At 49.2% G+C, this 22,945-nt stretch overlaps 1 protein-coding gene across 12 annotated transcripts in view; it reads right to left on the minus strand.

The window, feature by feature from the left end:
- The window catches only part of ARMC9 (armadillo repeat containing 9), a 100,780-nt gene extending 78,377 nt beyond the window's left edge, over positions 1 to 22,403 (minus strand). For 4 of the 12 annotated variants that reach the window (XR_012906326.1, XM_075938164.1, XM_075938160.1 and 1 more), the window contains exons 1-8: positions 22,269 to 22,315; positions 17,965 to 18,069; positions 17,299 to 17,386; positions 14,783 to 14,908; positions 13,545 to 13,715; positions 10,217 to 10,372; positions 6,530 to 6,622; positions 4,182 to 4,206 (exon numbers count right to left, since the gene is read on the minus strand). Coding sequence is in view for 10 of the 12 variants with exons in the window: in XM_075938164.1 (XP_075794279.1) it covers positions 4,182 to 4,206; positions 6,530 to 6,622; positions 10,217 to 10,372; positions 13,545 to 13,715; positions 14,783 to 14,908; positions 17,299 to 17,352 (625 nt within the window). In the remaining 2 variants the exon portion in view is untranslated. Of the gene's footprint in view, positions 1 to 4,181; positions 4,207 to 6,529; positions 6,623 to 10,216; positions 10,373 to 13,544; positions 13,716 to 14,782; positions 14,909 to 16,771; positions 16,818 to 17,298; positions 17,387 to 17,964; positions 18,070 to 22,268 lie in introns of all 12 variants that reach the window. The other 8 variants (XM_075938169.1, XM_075938166.1, XM_075938168.1 and 5 more) reach the window with 7 other exon arrangements.
- Positions 22,404 to 22,945: the final 542 nt, after the last annotated feature.

Consider the following 22,945-nt stretch of genomic DNA (forward strand, 5'->3'; position numbering starts at 1 on the left):
CCACGCACCAGAGTTTAAGAAGTGAGAGCAGAGGCAGACTCAAAATACAGATTAATCCGCAGGAGGTGACCCATTGTTATCTACAATTTCTAGTTCAAGTTACTTGGAACAAGAAGAGATAAAACCTGTTCGAACAGAAAGGATATTTTCAAGTTGGAGCTGTCACTTCAAACACAAACCAGCAAGAGGTGAAGGAGGACACATAATCACTAACTCATGGAGAGCCCTTCTGGTACTTCTGCGGTAACATTATTAAACTAAGCCCTTCCTATAGTAAAATTTGGGAGGATGATTTTTGTAAATGTAACCGTGCAATGCTCTTTTTCTGTGCTAAATTATGGGACTTGAAGAAAAAAAATAATTATAAAGACAACTTTAAAAGTCCTCTTACGCTATCTAGTAAGAATGTAAAAATTTATAAAAACAGAAACCATGTAACCAATAAAAATTATATAGGTGACATGGTTAACTGTGGGGCTGCCCCAGCCCGGGGGAGGGGCGGGGGGCAGCTCCCAGCATCAGCTTGTCATATAACCAGTTAAACTCTTACCTCACTAATATCTAACCATCCTTCTACATCACAACATTCATGGACTTTTACAAATTCCCCAGGAATTCTGGGCATCTTCAGCCTTAGAAGTCTCTTGGAAAGGGGCAGGAGGACATGATTTCATCATGTATTTTGGAAGATGATTCTCCCATCTAACAGACGTGGTAATAAGCAGAATTTGCAATTACAGTATAATCTCATTACTTGCAAACACTGCAAGAGTGGAGATTGATTGGAACTCCGAAATATTTAAAATTCTAAACATGCTGTTCTTTCAAAAGTTTCCAAGTAAACGCTGACTTAGTAAAGTTTCAAAGTTGTATTATGCAGAAGAAAAATAATTTAATTTAAATGAAACAAAAGCAAAGAATTTCCTTACATTGTCAATTAAAATAATTTCCCCTTAAAATTAGCTTATATTTAGCACAGTAATGTACAGCCAGTCTCCAAGTTACGAACACATCGACTTACGACCGTTCGTACTTACAACCAACCTCCCATTAAGCCGGTCCCTGACTTAGGAACGAAAATCTGCACTTGCGAGCAGCACGGCCATATGTAAGTGAATGTAATCCAACTTATGAACAGATCGAGTTATGACCTAGTGTTTGGTACGTAAGTCATTTGTAAGTCAGGGACCAGCTATACTGTGTTTGCTACATCAAAAGGGACAATAAGGTACATTAATGGGTTACATTCCTGTTCTTTCACATTCCATCACTTCTGGAGTAAACAGAACCCCAATGCAAACTAAACAACATTGCTTTAAGCTTCAGAGTTCAAGTCTAATCCCTAGATCCTTGCTTTCAATGAACAACAGCAATCATGTTACAGGCTACCAATAATGGTGTAAACATACACACAAGATGGGAATTTGAAATTGTATGGTATACTGGACAGGACCACAAACTGACAAAAGCAATAAAGGGAAGCAGAGGAAGGCTATGTCACAATACTGAGTTTTGTTGAGAAAACTCATGTCAGCATGCAAACATCACCAAAGCATGTTTACATTTGCTCCCTCTGTTCACAGATTGTGTCCACATCTTCAGCTTCCCCATTGACAACAGGAGCAATGCACTCTGGGTATGTACTAGTTTTGTAAGTCTGATGGGGAACATTTTCAGTGAGGAGAATAAATCTTGCAACAATGGATGGCAGGAAGAACTACACACCCAAATGCCGATACATCCCATGAAATGTATTTAAGCATCTCCGCATTTAAGGACACTTTCCACACAGAAGAAGCACTGCCCTCCCTCCGCTGTTAAGCCTAGAGTTCTTCACTTACCATCAATGGCCTTCTTCACTTACCATCAATGGCCCTTCCTCAAAAAAATGGTTTCAAAAGCAGAGGGTTCACTGGGTTTTTGCACCCTGTGCATTCCACTGCTCTTCACCCTCCCCTAAGTCACCAATCAGCTGTTTGGAAGCATCATTGAACAGCTGGTTGGCAGCACTTCTGATTAGCTGACATGGGGTGCCACCTAACAGCTGTGGCTGGTGGGTGCCACTTTTTTTTTTTTTTTGCAAAGCACCTCTGGAGTCAGTGCCCTATGCTTGGGGCTTTGCTTGTACAGCACCAAAATTTTGTAATTCCTCTAATCTACCTAATCAAATAAATAAACCTAAAGGGGAAGTTGTCAGGTGAGCACGACTGCCACCCAAATTTTTTTTTTTTTACCTGTATGATTGAAGAGACAAAACAGGTGAGGAGCCAGAGTATCTAGCAGATTAATCAGAAAAGGTGAACACTTGAAACTCTCAAGTGCATCCTCCAGAGCATCTGCACCAACTCGTCTACCCTCAAGTACTTCAATATGTCAGAGACTAATGACAGGCAACTATTTACAAAAGACTGTGCTCAGAACTCTTTGCTATGCTACATTTCATTCACGTGTTCCGTATTAATTTTGTTTGCATTTCTACTTCATTGATAAAGCAAACATTCACTCGTGTCTCCAACAGCGAGCCTATGGATCTCACTGAGACTTGTGCAGGAGAGCCGGGAATCACAGGACAAAGTTCTTTTTAGTCTTAAAACTGGCCTAAATTCTAAGGAATAAAACAAAGCTACATATTAAGGCCCAAAACCCCAGAAGACTCAGTCAAAATCCAGAAAACAAATTCATATTTCAGAAAGCAGTAATTTCTCTAATAAACCAAATTAGCATAGTACAATAAATAAAGCCTCAGAGTGAAAGAAACTAGGGATTAGAAATGGGAACAAATAGTCGACTGGTCACTTCCTCCCCCACCCTGATACCTCCCGGTTACTGCCTCTAATGGAAAGAAGCAGTAAGGGAGGGGGAAAGAGGAGGGGGTGCTTCAGAGCGGCAGTGCTGCGTGGAGCCCGGGGTCATCTGGGGACTCCCCCACAGGCCCCGGGCTCTATGCGGCACTGCCGCTTTGAAACGTTGCAGGGAATACGGGCCCAGCAAGGACTGCTCGAGTCCCCCACTGGCCCCATGCTCCTCACAGCGCGTTTAGCTTTGAAGTGTAGGAACAGCCGGGGGGCCGTTGCTGCACTTCAAAGGCAGAAGCGCCCTTATCCGACTAATCGAAATTGCATTGACTATTCAATTAGCCAAATAATGGAAATTTTACATCCCTACTAGGGATGTTAGACACGTGTAATTGAATAGTCATGCAACCACACCACATTTTAGTGGTTACATGACTATTTGATAGTCCCCAGGGATGGGCCCAGCAGCCAGTGCGCTCCTGGTCCCACTCCTGGGGAGCCCCCTGACACTCTGCACTGTGTCAGAGGCAGCAGTGCAGGGTGGCAGGCAGGCGCTGGTCCAAATGGGGAGCTGGTTTAAAAACTGGCTCCCCACAAAGCCCAGCTCCCACCTGCCACCCAGTGCTGCAGCCTCCGATCCAGAGGCTGCAGCAGCCCCTGTCCAGGGCGGGTCCAAGCTCTCTGCTGACAGAGGCTGTACCAGCATCCCAAGGAGCAGCTTCTGTCTGCTGGGAGCTTGCCCCCCCCCCCGTCCCAGGGACAGGGATTGCTGTCTGTCTGAGGCAGGCCCAGGCTCACCACAGAGGCTGCTCCATGGGATGCTGTCTCAGACTCTATCTGCAGGGAGCTCAGATCCCCTGCAAACAGCAGCTGCTGCCAGGAAGCAGCCTCCTCTGTCACCTCACCCTATGCTGCTGCCTCAGAGAAGCAGCAGCGCAATGGGGAGCGGGAGGTGGATACACGGAATCAGCTCCCCCCCAAGCACCGGCTCCATGGAGCTGCCTGCCCCCACCCTGTCTCTGTAGGAGGCAGCAAGGGGAGGCCAGGCGGGTCTGCGAAGGTGGCATACAGGGGAACCGGCCTAAAAGCTGGCTCCCACCTGCTCCCCTCACCCACCACACTGCTGCCTCTCTATCAGAGGCTGCAGCATAGGGTGGGGGGAGGCAGGTGTATCTGATGCTTATGGGGAGCTTAAAAGCCAGCTCCCCACGGGCACTGACTCCTGCCTCCTCCTGAAACATCCATATTCACTGCTGGTATATATCATTTGGAAAGTTATAACCTGTTAAACATCATTATTCTATCAAAATGTATCATTATGAAATTCTGATACATGTTTGTTACTGAAACCTGTTGCAAGTCTGGGAAACACCCACAGACATTTACCTTTGCTGCATTGTCCATTCTCCTTCTGTTGTAGGCGAGGGAGAGCAATTCAGGAAAACATCTCTTCATTAATGGGATGTTCAGCCTAGGGACACAGACCAATGGACTGTATCACCATGGCAGAGCCTATCTAGTTCGGTATGTACACTGCTTCTGGCAACACTGGCTGATGCTTCACAGGAAAAAGGAAAACTCACAAAGCATCTAACCTGATATGCAATGTTGCACAGAAACACGTGAGCCTCTTTTTTTATTCCTCGTGAGCTTTGGTAGCCCCGATGAAGTGCAGACACCAAGAAAGGGCTCAAAACTGCACCAAATATTAAATTAATGACAAATCTGTACAACTGGTTTATAGAAAGAAATGTTTGCTATTAAAGAAACTTTTAGGGTTCAGTCATGAGTCAGCCTATGCACCCACACAGAGGAATAAGGAGGCATAAGATGCCCACTTACTCCTCAGTGTTGGCTTGCCTCATGAAGAGACATAACATGGGAAAGAGAGCAACCACCGCAGATCACAGCTTCCTAGCCAGCCAGCAGGTAACAAGTGAAAAAGCATAAAAGAACACACGCTCCATTTCCCCGCTACAAGGGCCAGCAGAACCGCAGTGATGTATTGGGGGAAAGGAAGCTGCATTAGGAAAAGGGATGGTATAGTTCATGTTTGCTGCGATGTTAGGACTTTGTAGCATCACAATTCGGTCCATGTTTTGTTCCCGGGGATACACAACTAAGTGCTGTCCCTTACAGAAATCTGTGAGGTACCAATCTAGCCCTGAGTGAACTGAGCTGAGGAAAAACAGGGCAGTCTTTTGATGCCTCTGTTACTATGCAGATTACTACAAGACAGACCCAAGAAAACCAACAATAGAACACCACTTGTCATCACCTACAGCTCCCAACTTAAACCTGTCCAACACATTATCAATAGATTACAGCCTATACTGGAACAGGACACTAAACTCCAAGAAGCTCTGGGAGACAGACCCATAGTCTCCTATAGACAACCGCCTAACCTCAAGATGATTCTTACCAACAACCACAGGACATACCACACTAATACCAACCCTGGTACCTTCCCTTGCAACAAACCCCGCTGCCAGCTTTGTCCACATATTCACTCTGCTGACACCATTATTGGGCCTAACCAAGTGAGTTATAAGATCAAGAACACATATTCCTGCGCCTCCAGAAATATAATCTATGCTATCATGTTCTGAAAGTGTCCGTCTGCTATGTACATTGGACAAACGTCTCAGACACTTCGTCAAAGAATCAATGCCCACAAAACAGACATTAGACAGGATCACAAAGAAAAAACAGTTGCTTGTCATTTCAACCAGAAAGGACACTGTCTGAATGACCTGCTAACCTGCATCCTACTTCAGAAGACATTCAAATCTGCACTTGAAAGGGAATCCTCTGAACTGGCATTCATGCTAAAATTCGACACTCTCGGCAGGGGACTTAACAAAGACTCCAACTATCTTAGCCATTACAAAGATAGCTTCCCCAATTATCACCTCTAATACTATTAACTCACAAACATCTACCCTTCCCCACCTCTAATATCATTAACTCACTGGCATTCACCTTCCTTCCCCCCCCCCCCCCGCATCCCCCTTCTGTTCTGAAATGTGATTTGTCCTTTTCATATGTGTTCATTTTTTTTAAATTGTATCCTTTGGTATATGTGGTTGTGACTATTTTCTTCCACTATTTGATCTGAGGAAGTGGGTCTGGCCCACGAAAGCTCATCATCTAATAAACCATCTTGTTAGTCTTTAAAGTGCTACATAGTCCTGTATTTTGTTTCAGCTACACCAGACTAACACGGCTACATTTCTATCACTATGCAGATTAGGCCTCCCACTGCAGCTCAAATAACATTGATAGAGGAAAAGATGATGATTTTTCTAACAAAACAAAACATGCAGCATAATTTGTTTAGTAAAATGATCATCTCCGGGACTCCTGAAAGCTTTGAAAAAATTCCACTGAAGTGAGCTTCTGAGAAAGACTGAGGATTTATTGGCTGCCCAGAGAGGAGTCATGTCAAAATTGTGCCTCGGGCAATGATATACTAACCCATTACACTAAATAATGGTGATCTGGTAAGCAAGCAGGTCAGTAGGTACCAAATATTTAGACTGCTGTCCTAACATTTAGTGTAACTTTCTTTAAAACGACTTTTCTAAATGTGGTATGTCAACATTTCCTAGAGTTAGTAACACAACTCAGTAACGGTATGATGATTTCAGGGCATACAAGCAGCATGCCGCTTCTATACACTTTCTATAAAAAGGATGATCTTATGATCTTTAAAACATTTTTCAAAAGGATACATATAAAGTGAGAAGTCTTGGGGCATGACTGGCTTTCAGAGTCAGAGACAGGAACTTTTCCAACCTGGTCTTTAACTCTGGCGTCCAAGAATCCTTAAAAAGAAAAAAGAAACAACAAAAAAACATTATAATTGGAGTCATAGCAACATCCAGAAGCAAGCAACACAGCCAGCATGGCAGTGAAAAGTTGGTTTCTGACGTATGAAAGCTAATTTGCTTGATGAGTGGTTCATAAGCATGCAAGAATTCAACAATAACCCTAGATGTTTCATATGCAGTTTTTTTAAAATCCTGAATAAATTATATAATATTTTATTTCAATGTTAAAATAGTTACCCAAGAGAAGCTTACTGAATGTGAATGGAAAACGAGGCATTAAGTTGCACAAATGCAAACAAATCAAGCAAAAAAAAAAAAAGGCAAATAAGAGAAGTTCATTTATTTGTAATGGAACATAATAATAAACCCTTGCTAATTCTTCAGCTTTAATAAACAAAGCTACAGAAATCATTGTATTCATTTTTCATAGTTGACTGTGTGTCAAATTTAAGTCAATGTTTTGTCATTAGACTACCAAGGGTCATGGGATTACATCAGTGAATCAGAATGCAACATTTCTTTCAGAGACTGGATTCCAAGAACCTGTAAGAAAAGTGGACTAATTCATGAATCACCCATTGTAGCTATCTGACAGATGCACAGTGACCATATTCCCTGTGCTGAATATAGGACACCTGGTAAAATTACTCATATTCAAGTGAGCTCAATGGCAATCAGTCGCACAAACTTTCAAATTAACAACAAATGGTCTGGTAGCACTTTATAGACTAACAAAACATGTAGCTGGTATCAAGAGCTTTCGTGGGCACCGCCCACTTCTTCAGATGACTGGTGTTTTGAGTTTAGGATGTGCAGACCCAAAATAAATAGGAGACGGAAGGGTGGGGGGAGAGAGAGAGAAAAAAGGAGGAGGGTGGGAAACAGAGAGCTAGAGGGAATCAGTAAGTACCTGAAGATTAAGCAGTTAAAAAGAAGCAGATAAGAATCAAAGTCAATTGATAGTACCCTTCCTGACATAGGAGTCTACACAAAGAGTTGTTTGTACCTTCAACGAGTGTTAAATTGATAGTGTCCCACCACCCTTCATCACGATTGAGTCCATTAGCACGTGAACTGAATTTGCGGATGAACTCTAATTCCAATGTTTCTCTGTGTATCTGGCTAGTAGAACTGGTTTCTGACAAGATAGCATACTACATAGTTGTATTTACCTTATCTTTAAGTCTTTAGGGTTCAAATGAGGAGGGGGTGTCACACACATATTCCCATACACCTCTTTTACATGGAGATGGGGGTGTTTGAGTGACTAAATCCTTCCTGCCGGGCGCTCTCTGCCCTCCATGCCTGGCTGGGCTCCTAGGACAGACCTCCTCTCCTGATACCTGGCACAACCGACCCCTCCTCCCCACTGCCACCACCACTCCAGTGGGGCTGGAAGCAGCTTGTCCCTTCCTGCACACACAGCATCAAAAGGCAGCTAACATATCCAGGCTGCTACTGGCCACCAAGATAACCCAGCCACCTCCTGTCCCTTGACAGAAAGGGGTTAAGCCCTAAGGATGCACTGTCCAGCAGGGCCCAGGGAACCTGACTGCAGGAGCTCCAGCGAACTCGGCCACAGAGGTGGCTCAGCAGAGAAGGGCTGGGATTCAGAGCAGCACCCAGGCCTGTGGGTGTGTGTAAAGAGAATGCTAAGCCTCTATCCCTGGGGCTACTGTGGAGTCTGCAGGTTCAGGGTGTGAACAGGCTGGAAATCACTCCCCTTACTCCACAGCTTAGCTGAGGGGGACAGAGGCTTCCCTGTGCCAGGACAGTGCAGGGCTTGGCTCTCACACAGTGCCCCAGACCAGAGGGTCTTGGGCTTTCCTTGGACACTGGTGCTGCCAAAGGCAGTGGGGGAAGGAAGGAGCCTGCTGGCCAGGCTATTGGTGAGCTGAGTGCTCCGATCAGGGGTTGGAGGGTCATTTCTTCTACCAAGTGAGGGTGGCTGCACTGCTTCTGTGCAACATGTGAGAGCCCCACTGGGGAAACTGTGGCAGGGGTCCCCATGCAGATAACCTTGGTGGGGTAAAGAGAAAATGCAGCCTTGGGCCAGGCGTGAGGGAGGAGGGCTTGCTGGGGAAGCAGGTTCCCTGAGCTCAGCCAGAGTTAGTGTCCAGGAAGGTGTGGGAGCTATGAAGAGAAACTTTGTTGCTGTGAATCTCCCCCACCCAGGAGCTGAGCTGGCCCAGCAGCACATGCCTCCCCCACTCTTGCAGCCTCAGCTTCCAAGAGCCAGTGCCATTGGCTGCCCTGGCCTAGGAACGTGAGGTTGGAAGGTTCTTGCACCTAGAGGTAATACAAGAGGCATTCTCGTCCCCCCCAATTGCAACAGTTACATGTCATCTCTATCTTGTATGTTTGAAAAAAACCTCTAGTCCTTTTCCAGGACATGAAGATTCTGTTGAAATCTGGTCTCTTATTAACAAGACTGCTGAGTAAGTTAGTGACTTCTTTCCCCCCTTCTCTTAACTTTGGAACTGAACAACGGACTTGCCTCAAGGAGGCATGTGAATTGTAGCATTCCACCGAAACGGTGAGTGACTAAGGATTAAGATCTTGGACAGTGAGATCCTGAGGATAAATTAAATGTTTCTCCTAGAATAGCATGTAAAAAGGCTGCTGACCACAATTCAGAGATCCAATCAGATCCCATTCTCTGAAACCAAGCAACCCTTGGCCTTTTCTCATTATTTGCAGCAAGTTCCTAAGGATGTGGTAAGATGTTCCTTACCAGAAGATAGCCAGGTACCAAATGCATGCAGTCTGCCCAAGGGCCAAGTCAGCACCACTAGTTTCATCTAGACATTGAACTATCAAGCTGGGCAGGTACCTGGAAGTGGATTTACATAGAGACCATTCCCCCATTCCCCCCACACACTAGTAAGTCAATGGGAGAATTGCTATAAAAGCTCCAAACTAAGATTAAAGATTAAACCCACTTCAAACAAAGATATCCAGCTGACAATGCATTTGACTTTGTCCTCTTAAAATCAGGAATAAGGGATCTTCCGGAAAAGGCTTTATTTTCCGAAAGATCCCGTCTAGACTGGCGCTTTTCTCCGGCAAAGCCCCGAGCCGGAAAAAAGCGGCAGCCATGTTCATGCAAATGCCACAGGGGGATATTTAAATCCCCCACGGCATTTGCAATTCCGACTTGTCTCATTAGCATCCCTTTTCCGGAAAAGGGTGCCAATGTAGACACAGCCTTTGTGTACTTCCAACAGACTCTTTACACATAGGCAATGTCTACACCACCACTTATATTGCTCAGGGGTATGAAAATACATACCACTGGCGACATAAGTTTCACCAGCATAAGTGGTAGTGTTCACAGCACTACCTTGGTGGGAGAGTATCTCCTTCCAACACTGCTACCAGTGCTCATTGAGGTGGTTTTATTATGCCGATAGGAGAGTTCTCTCCCATCGGCCCAGCTCTTAGGCTTTATCTCATCACAAATACCCTTTTAGTGATTTGCCATGTCTATAAAAGAAAAAACTTAAAAGCATTACTGGACAAAACAGTATTCACATCAACCCTATGAGAAAAATAATTAACACAAATCTGTGCAAAATAAATATTTACCTGAAAGAGTTCTTTAAATGATGGGTGGACCATGGGGTTGGGAACAAAAGGCAAAGCATAAAAAGGGAGGAATTCTGTGGTCTGACTGAGTGCAGCCCCTTTCGTCTCCAGGTAAGTTTTGAAGCGAGAAATCCTTTCATCAAAGTCAGCTTTGTCCTAGGAAACAATGCCACAGGCATCATTATTCAGAAGACAATGCCTATGGGTGTTTAATGGAGCCGGCCCTTGCAAGTGGAGACTTAAATTCAACATCAAGTGCTAACCCTCCATCCCACCATAGCTGCTGAACAAGTGTTTCTCAATGGGCAGGCCAGAGAACAGCATCCATTATAACTAGACAGAGAGCATTTCACCTGCTCCCTTATCCAAAAGGAAAATGTAGAAGGGTTCTTCCATGTTAGGACAACAGAGCCAAAAGAAATAAGAGGGGGCTACTTGCTGGATAAGCAAAACAGTCTTGAGCACTTGGAGCAGACTTCTGCAGGTCAAGTGCCATATCCGCATTCAGCAAGTGGAAAGGAAGTCACTACTTGATTTCAAACATGTTAAATAAAATAAGCCATCTCGTTTCTCTGGCAAGCGGGGTACAGTCAAAGCCACATAAGAAACAAAATCAACGGATCAAAAATCATCCTCAATGTCACATGGAATATATTTTGCTGGGAATATTTATTTGATAAACTTTTAAAAGGAAGCATTCTGCTAAACCTAGAAGAGATAAATGTTGCATTAAAAAAACTCCACACATTTTTACTAAAAATCATTCTCACTTAAGCCACTAAATAACACATTTAGCTGTTCAGAATTTTTAAAACATAATTAATTTTTCAAGGACTTCTCACAGACTGGACAATTAAAAAAAAAAAAAAAAAAAAGACCAGTCAGTTTCATTGTTGGCAGCTTGCACCATTGCACTAATGCATTGTTTGGATTATGCCTGAGACTATTTGGGTATGTCTACACTGCAATTTAACACCCATGGCTGACCCATTTCAGCTGACTCAGGCACATGGGGCTTGAACGAGGGGACTGTTTTATTGTGATCCTGGAGTCCAGGCACCAGCCAAAACCCAAGTCAGCTGCCACTGGCCAGTCTGGGTGTTCAATTGCGGTGTAAACATGCCTTTTGATTTACACATTGTTTCCAGTGAATATATTTTAAATTCTTGGGAACATCGCTATTGGAATTAATTTTTAAAAACTTGCCATTCAGATCAAAACGTACCTGACATTGTCCCTTTTTGTTGCCAGTCATAGTAAAGCAGAGAAAAAACAAGAACACAAAAACTCACAGACAGTGGGACATTTATTCTAGCAGGTACCAATTCTCACCTATGAAATACTGTGGACAGTCTTGCTGACACCAGATAGCCTGTATAAATTGATTTTTCACAGCTGGATGTTCTACTTTTCTATTGTTTAGTTACTATACATTGCCCTGAAACTATCCCTGTTATAGATGTAACATTACTAGGGTTCACAATAAACTCTCCTATATTATAGTTAAGGTTACAATCATGTTTACAATACAAAACAGATTTCTGACCACACTCTAAAACCCAGAGCAGCGGTTCTCAAACTTTTTGGGCCACGGCCCACCACACTCAATGCAAACCTTTCCATGGACCACAGCCATCCACCCATGACAACAAAATGCCTTTGCCTATCTCTACATACCTGAAATACCAAATTATTCATATTAGGCTACTGGAGCATAAACACTTAAATACAATTATGTTTGTTTAACAACGTAAGGGGGCGTTTATAACCAGTAAGAAAGGAAATATTAATCACGTTAATTTAACAGATTAAGCGCTTTAACTTTATCATGTAAGTGTACCAACCCTCACTGATGTGGCCCCCAACTGACACACCTCACTCTCCTGGAGCTCCTTTCCACACTGGGAGGGGTGGGGGGACAGGAAGGACCAATGTTCAGGGCTTCCTACAGGCCAGTTTAACTCTTCTGGAGTCCCAGGGTTAGTAGATTTTGTGAGCCCCTCAAGGCTTTGGGGTGGGGCCAAAAGAGGGGTTCAGTGTGCAGGAGGGTGATGCCAGGGAGGGGGATAGAGACGGGGTGCAAGAGGATGTGAGAGTGACGGGTCTGGGGGAGTGGCAGGGTGCTGGAGCAGGCTGAAAGTGGGGATCTGGCCAGGAGTTTAAGTGCAGGAGGGGTTCAGGGTGCGAGATCTGTCTGGGAGTGTGCAGGCTGGAGGGGGAGGGTCTGTGAGGGAGGGAGAGTGCAGAAATGGGCTGCAGATGAGGGGTTTGGCCAGGAGGGAGGGTATAGCAGTAGGCTGAGGGTGGGGAGGGGCATGAGAGGCAGGATGCAGCAGCGGGCTGGGGGTGTGGGGTCTTGGTGGGAGGGGAGGGGAATCTATGAGGGTGATGGGGATGCGAGGTCTAGGCATGAAAGGGATGTGGGGGGGCACACTTACCTGGCTCCACACCTCCCACGCGTCCCAGGCACTGCCTCCCGCTGTTCCCATTGGCCACAATTCCAGCCAATGGGAGCAGTGGGGAAAGCCTTCAGGAAAGCAGTTTCCTTGCTACCTTTTCCCTAGCTGAGGAGAGGGGGAGTGGCAGCAGGTGGAGCCACTTGCCCCCCCGGGAGCTGGCCCATGAAGCTCGGAGGTCCCCGCACAGCAGGAAGCCGGCACCGGTGCTCCAACCTTACGGAGATGGGAGTGAAAGGGACCGCAAGTTTGGAGCACCAGTGCAGGCTCCAAGCTGTGGGGGCAGGGAGGCCTCAGCCTCAAGCCACAGCCCAGCTGCAAGGCTGTGAACCACAGTTTGAGAACCACTAACCTAAAGAAAAGGTCATTTCTCAGCCCAAAATGACAATAGAGATGGTAAATGAGGCTAAAAAGAGTCCCAGAAATGTGAGGGGTTCAATCTATTTGACAATATGAGAGTTTGAAAGAATGAGTTTTTTTCCTGGTTAGTGGTAGATTCTTCTAATTAATTTGGTGGTCACATCTTATTTGCCTTGCAGGTTACTGAGTATCCACTGGAACAAACTAAACTCCCATGAATTCCAGGGCAAGATTTTGAAGGTAAACCTCCCTCCCTTTGACTCTTTTGACACTGGACAGCACTCAGCACCTCATAGGATCAGGTTCGACTGGAAAATTTCATCTCCACACTTGACCAGCCCAAATGTCTGTTTTCAAGACCAACTCAAAGATAGATTGCTGTCAATGGAGTGGATTTGGTCTGAGGATGCCTACAGACCAACCCATCTGAGTCCATATTAATTTGACAAACACCAAGACTGGAGAAGATACACAAATAATTAAAACAAGTGCAAACTGAAAAGCGAACCTACAGGCTTCCTGCCAGAGTGCTTCAAGAGGTAGATGGCAAAGTGGATGTGAAGATAAAACTCCAGCTTCTGGGCAAGAGGTTCATTGTCTCGGAGGGAAGAGGAAATATGCTCCTCCCAAAGTTCAAAGAACACTTTCTGATTTCCATCTTCAAACGCTGTAAGTAGATCCTTCTGCAAAAGGAAAAAAAATAGTTCATTCCACCCCCTATGTAAATGGGCAACATTTTCAAAAGTGCCCGACTTACGAGCATAAGTACCAGTTTCAAAAGCAGTTAAGTCTCTTAGATGTTTTGAAAATTGTATGTAATTCACCAGCCACAGTCTAATTACATGAATCATATTTCAACCTGTACCCTACCAGCTTTTAGATATTGTAGCTCCACATGAAGCTTCTTCTCCAAACTCATGAGACCACCCAGCAGAAACTCCAGCTCTTCCCTACCCTCCAGCCAGCATTATACTATTAAAGCGCTGACCGAGCACTGAGAGATCCCAAGGAATCAATGCATGCAATAAACCTCACTTTGATAAGCCTTTGATCTTGTGACACCCGCACAAATGTATCTGCATCTTATTAAACTTGACCCCACTTCAGATGTTGCTCTTTCCATTATTTTTTTTGGTAGCTTCTACCTCAAGGGTTTGTTTTTCTTAGCATGGGCCTCTCTCATCATTTCTACAGACCTGGTCTACAAACTGATCCTGGTGTCAAGGGGCCCCCCCCCCACGCTTTATGAAAATTTGGAATGCATAACTCGAAGACACTTTATGCGAAACAGATTGTGTCATATGTCATTTTAAAGGCTGTAATCTGCTGAATCTGCATATCCTATTTGTGTGCATCTATCTACCTTGTATGTGAAGTTAAAAATAAGTGAAAACCTGTTTCATTGGTCCATGTATTCTAGTAAAAGTTGTTAATGATACTTTAGGAACTTGATATTTCAGTGATCAAGTCAATGACCTGTGAATGGTTTGGTTTTTCCTGTAAGCCCAAACTCTGGTTGGTCCTACAAAGTTGTAGGCCATCTAATGCTGAAACCCATTTTGGATTTGGTACTTTTCCACTCAAGGTGAGAAAAGTTTGAACTGAACATAAAGAAGTCCTGTTTAAACCAAAAGTTAGCTCAAACGTTTCAGATTATTTCAGCTGATGTAATAGCACTTGTTACATGCAAATTCTTACCCTAACTGTTCTTATCATTAGCTAGTCAAACCAAACATAAAAGATTTGTTACCTGGATAATCAAAGCTTTTGAGTCTCTCAAGGAACCACCTGTTGTTTTAGGTAATGGCTTCCCTTTTATTTTACATTCCTTTGTAAACGTTTTCACTGTGTCTTCAAATTCTGCAAAATCTAAGTACTACAGAGACAGGAATACACAAAAAACAAACTCTATACTTTTTAATGTTTAAAACAGTTACTGATTAATAGTCAAACTTATTTAAGGCTTTGCTACAAAGTTTCACTATTTTCAGTTGATTTGTTCATTTAATCAAGAAAAGGAGTTAATACCCTATAATGCAACAGTTACTTTAAGCATGGTTGAATAGACAGTCACATAATTTACACTTTCTGAAGGTAGCATCATCTATAGGTAACTGGAACTCTACTTCTAGCACCAAGAGAGTCAGACAAATGCTGCGGCTGAATTTTAAAATAGGTCCTGATAATTTTAATCACTACTCATAATATCCGAATTAAAGCAAACCAAGCTAATGATATTGGTAATCAAAAATTATTCTACAGGGCAAGTTGTAAAGATCCAGAAAGATTTCTCCCTCCTCCTTCCAAAAGATATAAAACTGGCCACATTACAGGATTTTTGGTTGGTTTTTTTTGTTGTGTTTTTTTGCCTGCCTCTGAACAATTAGCCAATGCTAGAGGCAGGACATAAACGTGAGTGGACCAACACTCTGGTCTGTCCAACTATGGCAAATTTTGTGTACAGCTTTGCCATTTCATGAGAAATTCAGAAAGTACAAATATAGACTAAAAACGTGGTGTTAAATTGAAAAAAGAGAGAAACCAAATCAGATGAGTGGAGCCCGTCACCAGAAAAAGGAAAAAAGATACGGAAATTATGCGATGAACCAAGTTACATGTACTGTTTGGTGCTAACCCAATGGCTGTATCACAGCAAGAGTGGTAACTTAAAACTACTTGCTCATAAGCCGACTATTTTTGGAAAAAAATCCCACTGTGAAGGGCGGGGGGGGGGGGGGGGCAGCTTATGAACTAAGGATGTAAACAAATAGCAGACTACCCAATAAGCAGGAGCTTATCCAGTAGCACTATCGACTACTCACTCATTTTCCCCTCCTCTCCACTGCTGTCGTGCTGCACTATTAAAGGGACAGGGAAGCTGACATGAGAGGATGCTGGCTGACTTCTTGGTCTTGGGTCTCAGCACAACCTCCTCTCCTAGCCCCCTCACCCCGCCACACACACACTGCTGCTCTGCATTTTTAAAGGGACGGGAAGCCAGCGCGAGTGGTGAGACCCAAGACCAGGGATTCAGCCAGCATTCTCTCACAACAGCATCCCTGTCTCTTTAAAAATGCAGAGCAGCAACAGGGAGTAGAGGGGAGAGGTTACGTTGAGACCCAGGACCAGGGAGTCAGCCAGTGTCCTCTCATGCTGGCTTCCCGTCCCTTTAAAAATGCAGAGTGGCAGCAGGAGGTTGTGCTGAGACCGGGTGTTAAGTGGGAGTGAGCACTGAAACTGCCCTTCCTTATCGATTAATCGAGCAGTCAGCGGAAATTCCACTCACTACTCGATGAGCCAATTAACCACTACTTAACATCCCTATTATGAACGGGTTCCAAATAAATACAGCAGCAGTGGGGGACCTGCCGTGAACCAGGACACAGCAGTTGCAGCTCGCACCGGGTCCCAGATGCTGCAGTTCTGCCTTGTAAATGTAGTAAGAGCTACTACATTTAAAAAGCAGAGCCGCAGCGGTCTGGGACGTGATCCCCCAAACTTACAGAGGAAAAAATTGTAAAAAGTCACTGGGCTGTTTATAAGGTCCTAGGCCGCTGCACTTTGGAGTTGGCTTATAAACAGGTCAGTGACTTTTCACCATTTTTACTCTAAGTTTGGGGGGGGGTAGGCTCATAAGCAAATGTGCTTGTGTTGAAGTATATACAGTAATTTTAAAAACAAAATCTGTATTACTGACACCAAGATGATTAAAATTGAATAATTTATGTTGATATTTCACCATTCATGCTGTGTTCTTGTTTGTTGCATTTTGGACACATTCAATCCTGTAAAGAGTTACAAGTTACTTAACTTAAACACTGCAAAGAGTCCCACTGAAGGCAACAACATTCATCACACTGCATAATGTAAAGTATATATTTAACTCTTTGTAGGATCAGAGCCTTAGGTGAGACAGTAACCGTGGACTGGTACATTTCAGTTTCCAATTCTCAAGCACTTGCATGTTTGGTCTTGGGAGTTTTTTAAATTTCATTAACAATTCTATTCATATTATATTTGCAAAGCCTATTTAAAGTGATACTTTTTGGGTCCAAAGTTAGCTGATAGTGTTGTCTTCATTTTGCAGTGCTCCACACTTTGCTTGCATAATGCTCCATCAGTGGGGCTCCATGCAGCTGCAAGCAGCTGCCCAGATAGAATAATTGCAGGATTGATGGCTAACATTTACAAATGTGCCCCCTTCCCCCATCCCTAAGTGCAGGCATCAGATGATTTCCTCTTTTCTGTTCTATAGCAAACGTATACCTCTTTCACCAGCCCAAGTAACTCTGCTTCATAAGCTAGGATGTCTCCCATCATTAAAGGTTACTGCTGAGCCTCATGGAAGAAAGACCTACAAAGTCATGAAAATACACAATTATTAGGACCACTGATTAGCTACCATTCACACATTATCTATCAGACTGTTTCCCAAACAGTGATCCCAACTTGGAGGGTCACCAAAAGTTTCTATATGGGTGGCAGGCTCCACATGGAGGGGAGGTTCCAGGAAAGTGGGTTTGGAGAGTGCACTCATTCCCTCCAGTCACCAGGAATCCAGAGGCACCTGGCTCCCCACAGCAGGCATTGAGACCTGGTAGGTCCCACAACCAGGAACAGGGAGCTGAGACCAGCCTCATGTGACAAGAACTGCCACCATAGGGTGAGTGTAGGGCAGGCTCTCTCTCCAACCAACCCTCTCTCCCCCTACTACCCCACAACCTCCCTTCAGCACTAGGCCAAGATTAGGATTATGATAAATGGTATGGAGGATGCTGCTTCGGATGGTCACTGCCCCATCAGCAAAGTGAGGAGGTGGCAGCAGAGGTGGAGGAAAATAATGTTGGCCTATGATTCTGGCACCCATCTCCGCCCATGAATTTGGACGCTGCGTGGGACATACAAAAAGACAAAGTGAAATTGGTGGGTCACCTTAGCAAAAAGTTTGGAAAGACTGGTCCACTATATCTCTGGTAATGGTCCAAAAAGGAATGCTGTAAATACATCTTCTTGGTGTCCCATGTTTCAGCCCCAATCCTGCAAAGAACAAGCTAGCCAGTTTGCACGGAGACCCATAGACTCCAGTGGAGCATCTTACAAGTGCAGGGATATGCCTGGCTAGTGCCTTTGCAGATTGGGCCTAAATCTCCTTCAAAGACCAAATTAAAGGAATTTACACCAGCACAACAAGTTCAGTCCCATTACTGGAAACTAGCAGGTGCTAGTAAATCAACTTCATCACCAATAAATAAGGACATAAGAACACAGTTGGCAGTTTGCTGAGGGCACAATAGCAAGTCTTTTCAGTTCCCATTCTACAAAAGTACATTCGTGAATGTGTAGGGAAAAGCACAGATACAGTAGCTGGCTGACAGGGGAACGGTGAAGCTAGATCTACTATTCTAGTTTGGCGTGGAGGCTGTCATCAGCTGCCAGCTACATTTGGAAGCCAGTCTCTGCTGCTAGTGCCGATGACTTTCAGAGCAGAATACAAGCTAGAGTAGGCCCACCTACCCCCAACCTCTTTGGCTGGCTACTAGCCCATTGCTAGTCACCCCTTTCTCAGTAGGCACTGCACCAGAGCTGGAGCCTGGGAAGAAACTGGAAGGAGGAGAAGGAGCAGGACCTGCAGTAGGGATGTGAAGGACTAGTCCACTATCCAATAAGAAAATGCTTATCAGAAGTTGATAGGATAGTCTTGACTGGTCGTTCCCCCCCCCCCCCCACATCAGATAGAGGCAGCTGGGGGGTGGGAGAAGGGAGGTACTTCAAAGAGCCCAGGGTCAGCTGCTCTGAGCAGTGCTGCCGCTTTGAATGCCGCGGGGAGCCCGGCCTTAGGCTCCTCAAGGCATTTCAAAGCATCAGCACCTGGGGAGCTCGAGATCAGCTGGGGGCTCAGCTGGCCCCGAGCGCTGTGAGGCGCTGACGCTTTGAAAGGCCGCGGGGAGCCCGAGATCAGCTGGGGGCTCAGCTGGCCCCGAGCGCTGTGAGGCGCTGACGCTTTGAAAGGCCGCGGGGAGCCCGAGATCAGCTGGGGGCTCAGCTGGCCCCGAGCGCTGTGAGGCGCTGACGCTTTGAAAGGCCGCGGGGAGCCCGAGATCAGCTGGGGGCTCAGCTGGCCCCGAGCGCTGTGAGGCGCTGACGCTTTGAAAGGCCGCGGGGAGCCCGAGATCAGCTGGGGGCTCAGCTGGCCCCGAGCGCTGTGAGGCGCTGACGCTTTGAAAGGCCGCGGGGAGCCCGAGATCAGCTGGGGGCTCAGCTGGCCCCGAGCGCTGTGAGGCGCTGACGCTTTGAAAGGCCGCGGGGAGCCCGAGATCAGCTGGGGGCTCAGCTGGCCCCGAGCGCTGTGAGGCGCTGACGCTTTGAAAGGCCGCGGGGAGCCCGAGATCAGCTGGGGGCTCAGCTGGCCCCGAGCGCTGTGAGGCGCTGACGCTTTGAAAGGCCGCGGGGAGCCCGAGATCAGCTGGGGGCTCAGCTGGCCCTGAGCTCTGTGAGGCGCTGACGCTTTGAAAGGCCGCGGGGAGCCCGAGATCAGCTGGGGGCTCAGCTGGCCCTGAGCGCTGTGAGGCGCTGACGCTTTGAAAGGCCGCGGGGAGCCCGAGATCAGCTGGGGGCTCAGCTGGCCCTGAGCGCTGTGACGCGCTGACGCTTTGAAAGGCCGCGGGGAGCCCGAGATCAGCTGGGGGCTCAGCTGGCCCTGAGCGCTGTGACGCGCTGACGCTTTGAAAGGCCGCGGGGAGCCCGAGATCAGCTGGGGGCTCAGCTGGCCCTGAGCTCTGTGAGGCGCTGACGCTTTGAAAGGCCGCGGGGAGCCCGGGATAATCGGGGGCTCAGCTGGCCCCGAGCGCTGTGAGGCGCTGACGCTTTGAAAGGCCGCGGGGAGCCCGAGATCAGCTGGGGGCTCAGCTGGCCCCGAGCGCTGTGAGGCGCTGACGCTTTGAAAGGCCGCGGGGAGCCCGGGATCAGCTGGGGGCTCAGCTGGCCCTGAGCGCTGTGAGGCGCTGACACTTTGAAAGGCCGCGGGGAGCCCGGGATCAGCTGGGGGCTCAGCTGGCCCCAAGCGCTGTGAGGCGCTGACGCTTTGAAAGGCCGCGGGGAGCCCGGGATCAGCTGGGGGCTCAGCTGGCCCCGAGCGCTGTGAGGCGCTGACGCTTTGAAAGGCCGCGGGGAGCCCGGGATCAGCTGGGGGCTCAGCTGGCCCTGAGCGCTGTGAGGCGCTGACGCTTTGAAAGGCCGCGGGGAGCCCGGGATAATCGGGGGCTCAGCTGGCCCCGAGCGCTGTGAGGCGCTGACGCTTTGAAAGGCCGCGGGGAGCCCGAGATCAGCTGGGGGCTCAGCTGGCCCCGAGCGCTGTGAGGCGCTGACGCTTTGAAAGGCCGCGGGGAGCCCGGGATCAGCTGGGGGCTCAGCTGGCCCTGAGCGCTGTGAGGCGCTGACGCTTTGAAAGGCCGCGGGGAGCCCGGGATAATCGGGGGCTCAGCTGGCCCCGAGCGCTGTGAGGCGCTGACGCTTTGAAAGGCCGCGGGGAGCCCGAGATCAGCTGGGGGCTCAGCTGGCCCTGAGCTCTGTGAGGCGCTGACGCTTTGAAAGGCCGCGGGGAGCCCGGGATAATCGGGGGCTCAGCTGGCCCCGAGCGCTGTGAGGCGCTGACGCTTTGAAAGGCCGCGGGGAGCCCGAGATCAGCTGGGGGCTCAGCTGGCCCCGAGCGCTGTGAGGCGCTGACGCTTTGAAAGGCCGCGGGGAGCCCGAGATCAGCTGGGGGCTCAGCTGGCCCTGAGCTCTGTGAGGCGCTGACGCTTTGAAAGGCCGCGGGGAGCCCGGGATAATCGGGGGCTCAGCTGGCCCCGAGCGCTGTGAGGCGCTGACGCTTTGAAAGGCCGCGGGGAGCCCGAGATCAGCTGGGGGCTCAGCTGGCCCCGAGCGCTGTGAGGCGCTGACGCTTTGAAAGGCCGCGGGGAGCCCGAGATCAGCTGGGGGCTCAGCTGGCCCCGAGCTCTGTGAGGCGCTGACGCTTTGAAAGGCCGCGGGGAGCCCGAGATCAGCTGGGGGCTCAGCTGGCCCCGAGCGCTGTGAGGCGCTGACGCTTTGAAAGGCCGCGGGGAGCCCGGGATCAGCTGGGGGCTCAGCTGGCCCCGAGCTCTGTGAGGCGCTGACGCTTTGAAAGGCCGCGGGGAGCCCGGGATAATCGGGGGCTCAGCTGGCCCCGAGCGCTGTGAGGCGCTGACGCTTTGAAAGGCCGCGGGGAGCCCGAGATCAGCTGGGGGCTCAGCTGGCCCCGAGCTCTGTGAGGCGCTGACGCTTTGAAAGGCCGCGGGGAGCCCGAGATCAGCTGGGGGCTCAGCTGGCCCCGAGTGCTGTGAGGCGCTGACGCTTTGAAAGGCCGCGGGGAGCCCGGGATCAGCTGGGGGCTCAGCTGGCCCTGAGCGCTGTGAGGCGCTGACGCTTTGAAAGGCCGCGGGGAGCCCGGGATCAGCTGGGGGCTCAGCTGGCCCCGAGCGCTGTGAGGCGCTGACGCTTTGAAAGGCCGCGGGGAGCCCGGGATAATCGGGGGCTCAGCTGGCCCCGAGCGCTGTGAGGCGCTGACGCTTTGAAAGGCCGCGGGGAGCCCGGGATCAGCTGGGGGCTCAGCTGGCCCCGAGCGCTGTGAGGCGCTGACACTTTGAAAGGCCGCGGGGAGCCCGGGATCAGCTGGGGGCTCAGCTGGCCCTGAGCGCTGTGAGGCGCTGACGCTTTGAAAGGCCGCGGGGAGCCCGGGATAATCGGGGGCTCAGCTGGCCCCGGGCTCCATGCCACGTTTCAAAGTGGCAGCGCCTCACAGAGCCGGGGCCAGCGGGGGAGCCCCCAGCCGCCCAGGGTCCGGGCTTCGCCTTGGAAGCGCGGCTCTGAAGGCGGCGGCGCCCTGACACCCCACATCCGTCTCCTGCAGCCCCGCCTGCCGCTGAAGAGGATGGGGGGGGGAGGCTCATTTCTGCAGCACCCCCAGCACGGGTCAGGGCGGGGGCTGAACCTTCTGGCGGGAAGGAAGGGGGGGGGCCTCATCACAGCACCCACCCCCCCCACACCGCCCAGGGCCGGGGACCCCTCCCCCCAGGAGGGGGCCCCCATTAAACCCCTCCAGAACGGGGGGGGACCAAGGACCAGCGGGGAAGTCCACACACGCCCCCCCCACACACACGTGACTCGAGCCCCCCCCCGCTGACGGGAGGGGTCGCTAGCCGGGGGCCGCACCCGCTTACCTGCCCCGCAGCCCCCGCCGCCTCGGGCCCGACCAGGCCGCTCCCCGCCGCCCGCTACGGCGTTGCCTGGCAACGACAGCTCCCTCGCCGCGACCACGTGATGCGCCTGAGCCAATGCGGAGGGAGGGGTGAGGGCCGGGATCACGTGACGGGGGGGGCGCGCACGCCCCAGCTGGGAGCCGCTGGCTGGCCAGGTGGGCGATCGCGGAGCGGCGGCTCGTCCCGGCTGCCCCGCTGGGAAGAGAGGCCGGGGCAAGCCCTGCACCCCCCCCCCCCCCACTCCTCCGGGGCTGGGGGGCTCCGCCCTTCTTACCCCCCCCCGCTCCGAACTGCCCTTCCCCACGGCGCAGATGGGGAAACTGAGGCACGAGAGGGCGCCACGTGATGCGTGCGGGGCCACCGCTGAGCATGGAACCCGGCCCCGTCCCCCAGCCCGGCCCGAGCAGGGACCTTCCCCCCCCCCCCCCGCCTTGCAGCGCCTGACTGCGCGGGGGCTGCTCGCTGCCCTCCCGAGACAGGCGAGCCACGGCCCCGCGGGACGCTCCTGCGTTTGCACCAGGGCTCCGCGGGGATCCGCGCTTGGCAGAACGAGGACAGCTCGGCCTTGTGGGGGCGGAGGAGGGGCCCTGGCACAGGGGCGGGGTTCTTTCTTTTTTTAATAAAAGTTATTTTCCCAC

Source organism: Pelodiscus sinensis, chromosome 10 (assembly GCF_049634645.1).
Source record: "Pelodiscus sinensis isolate JC-2024 chromosome 10, ASM4963464v1, whole genome shotgun sequence".
NCBI classification, from domain to species: Eukaryota; Metazoa; Chordata; order Testudines; family Trionychidae; genus Pelodiscus; species Pelodiscus sinensis.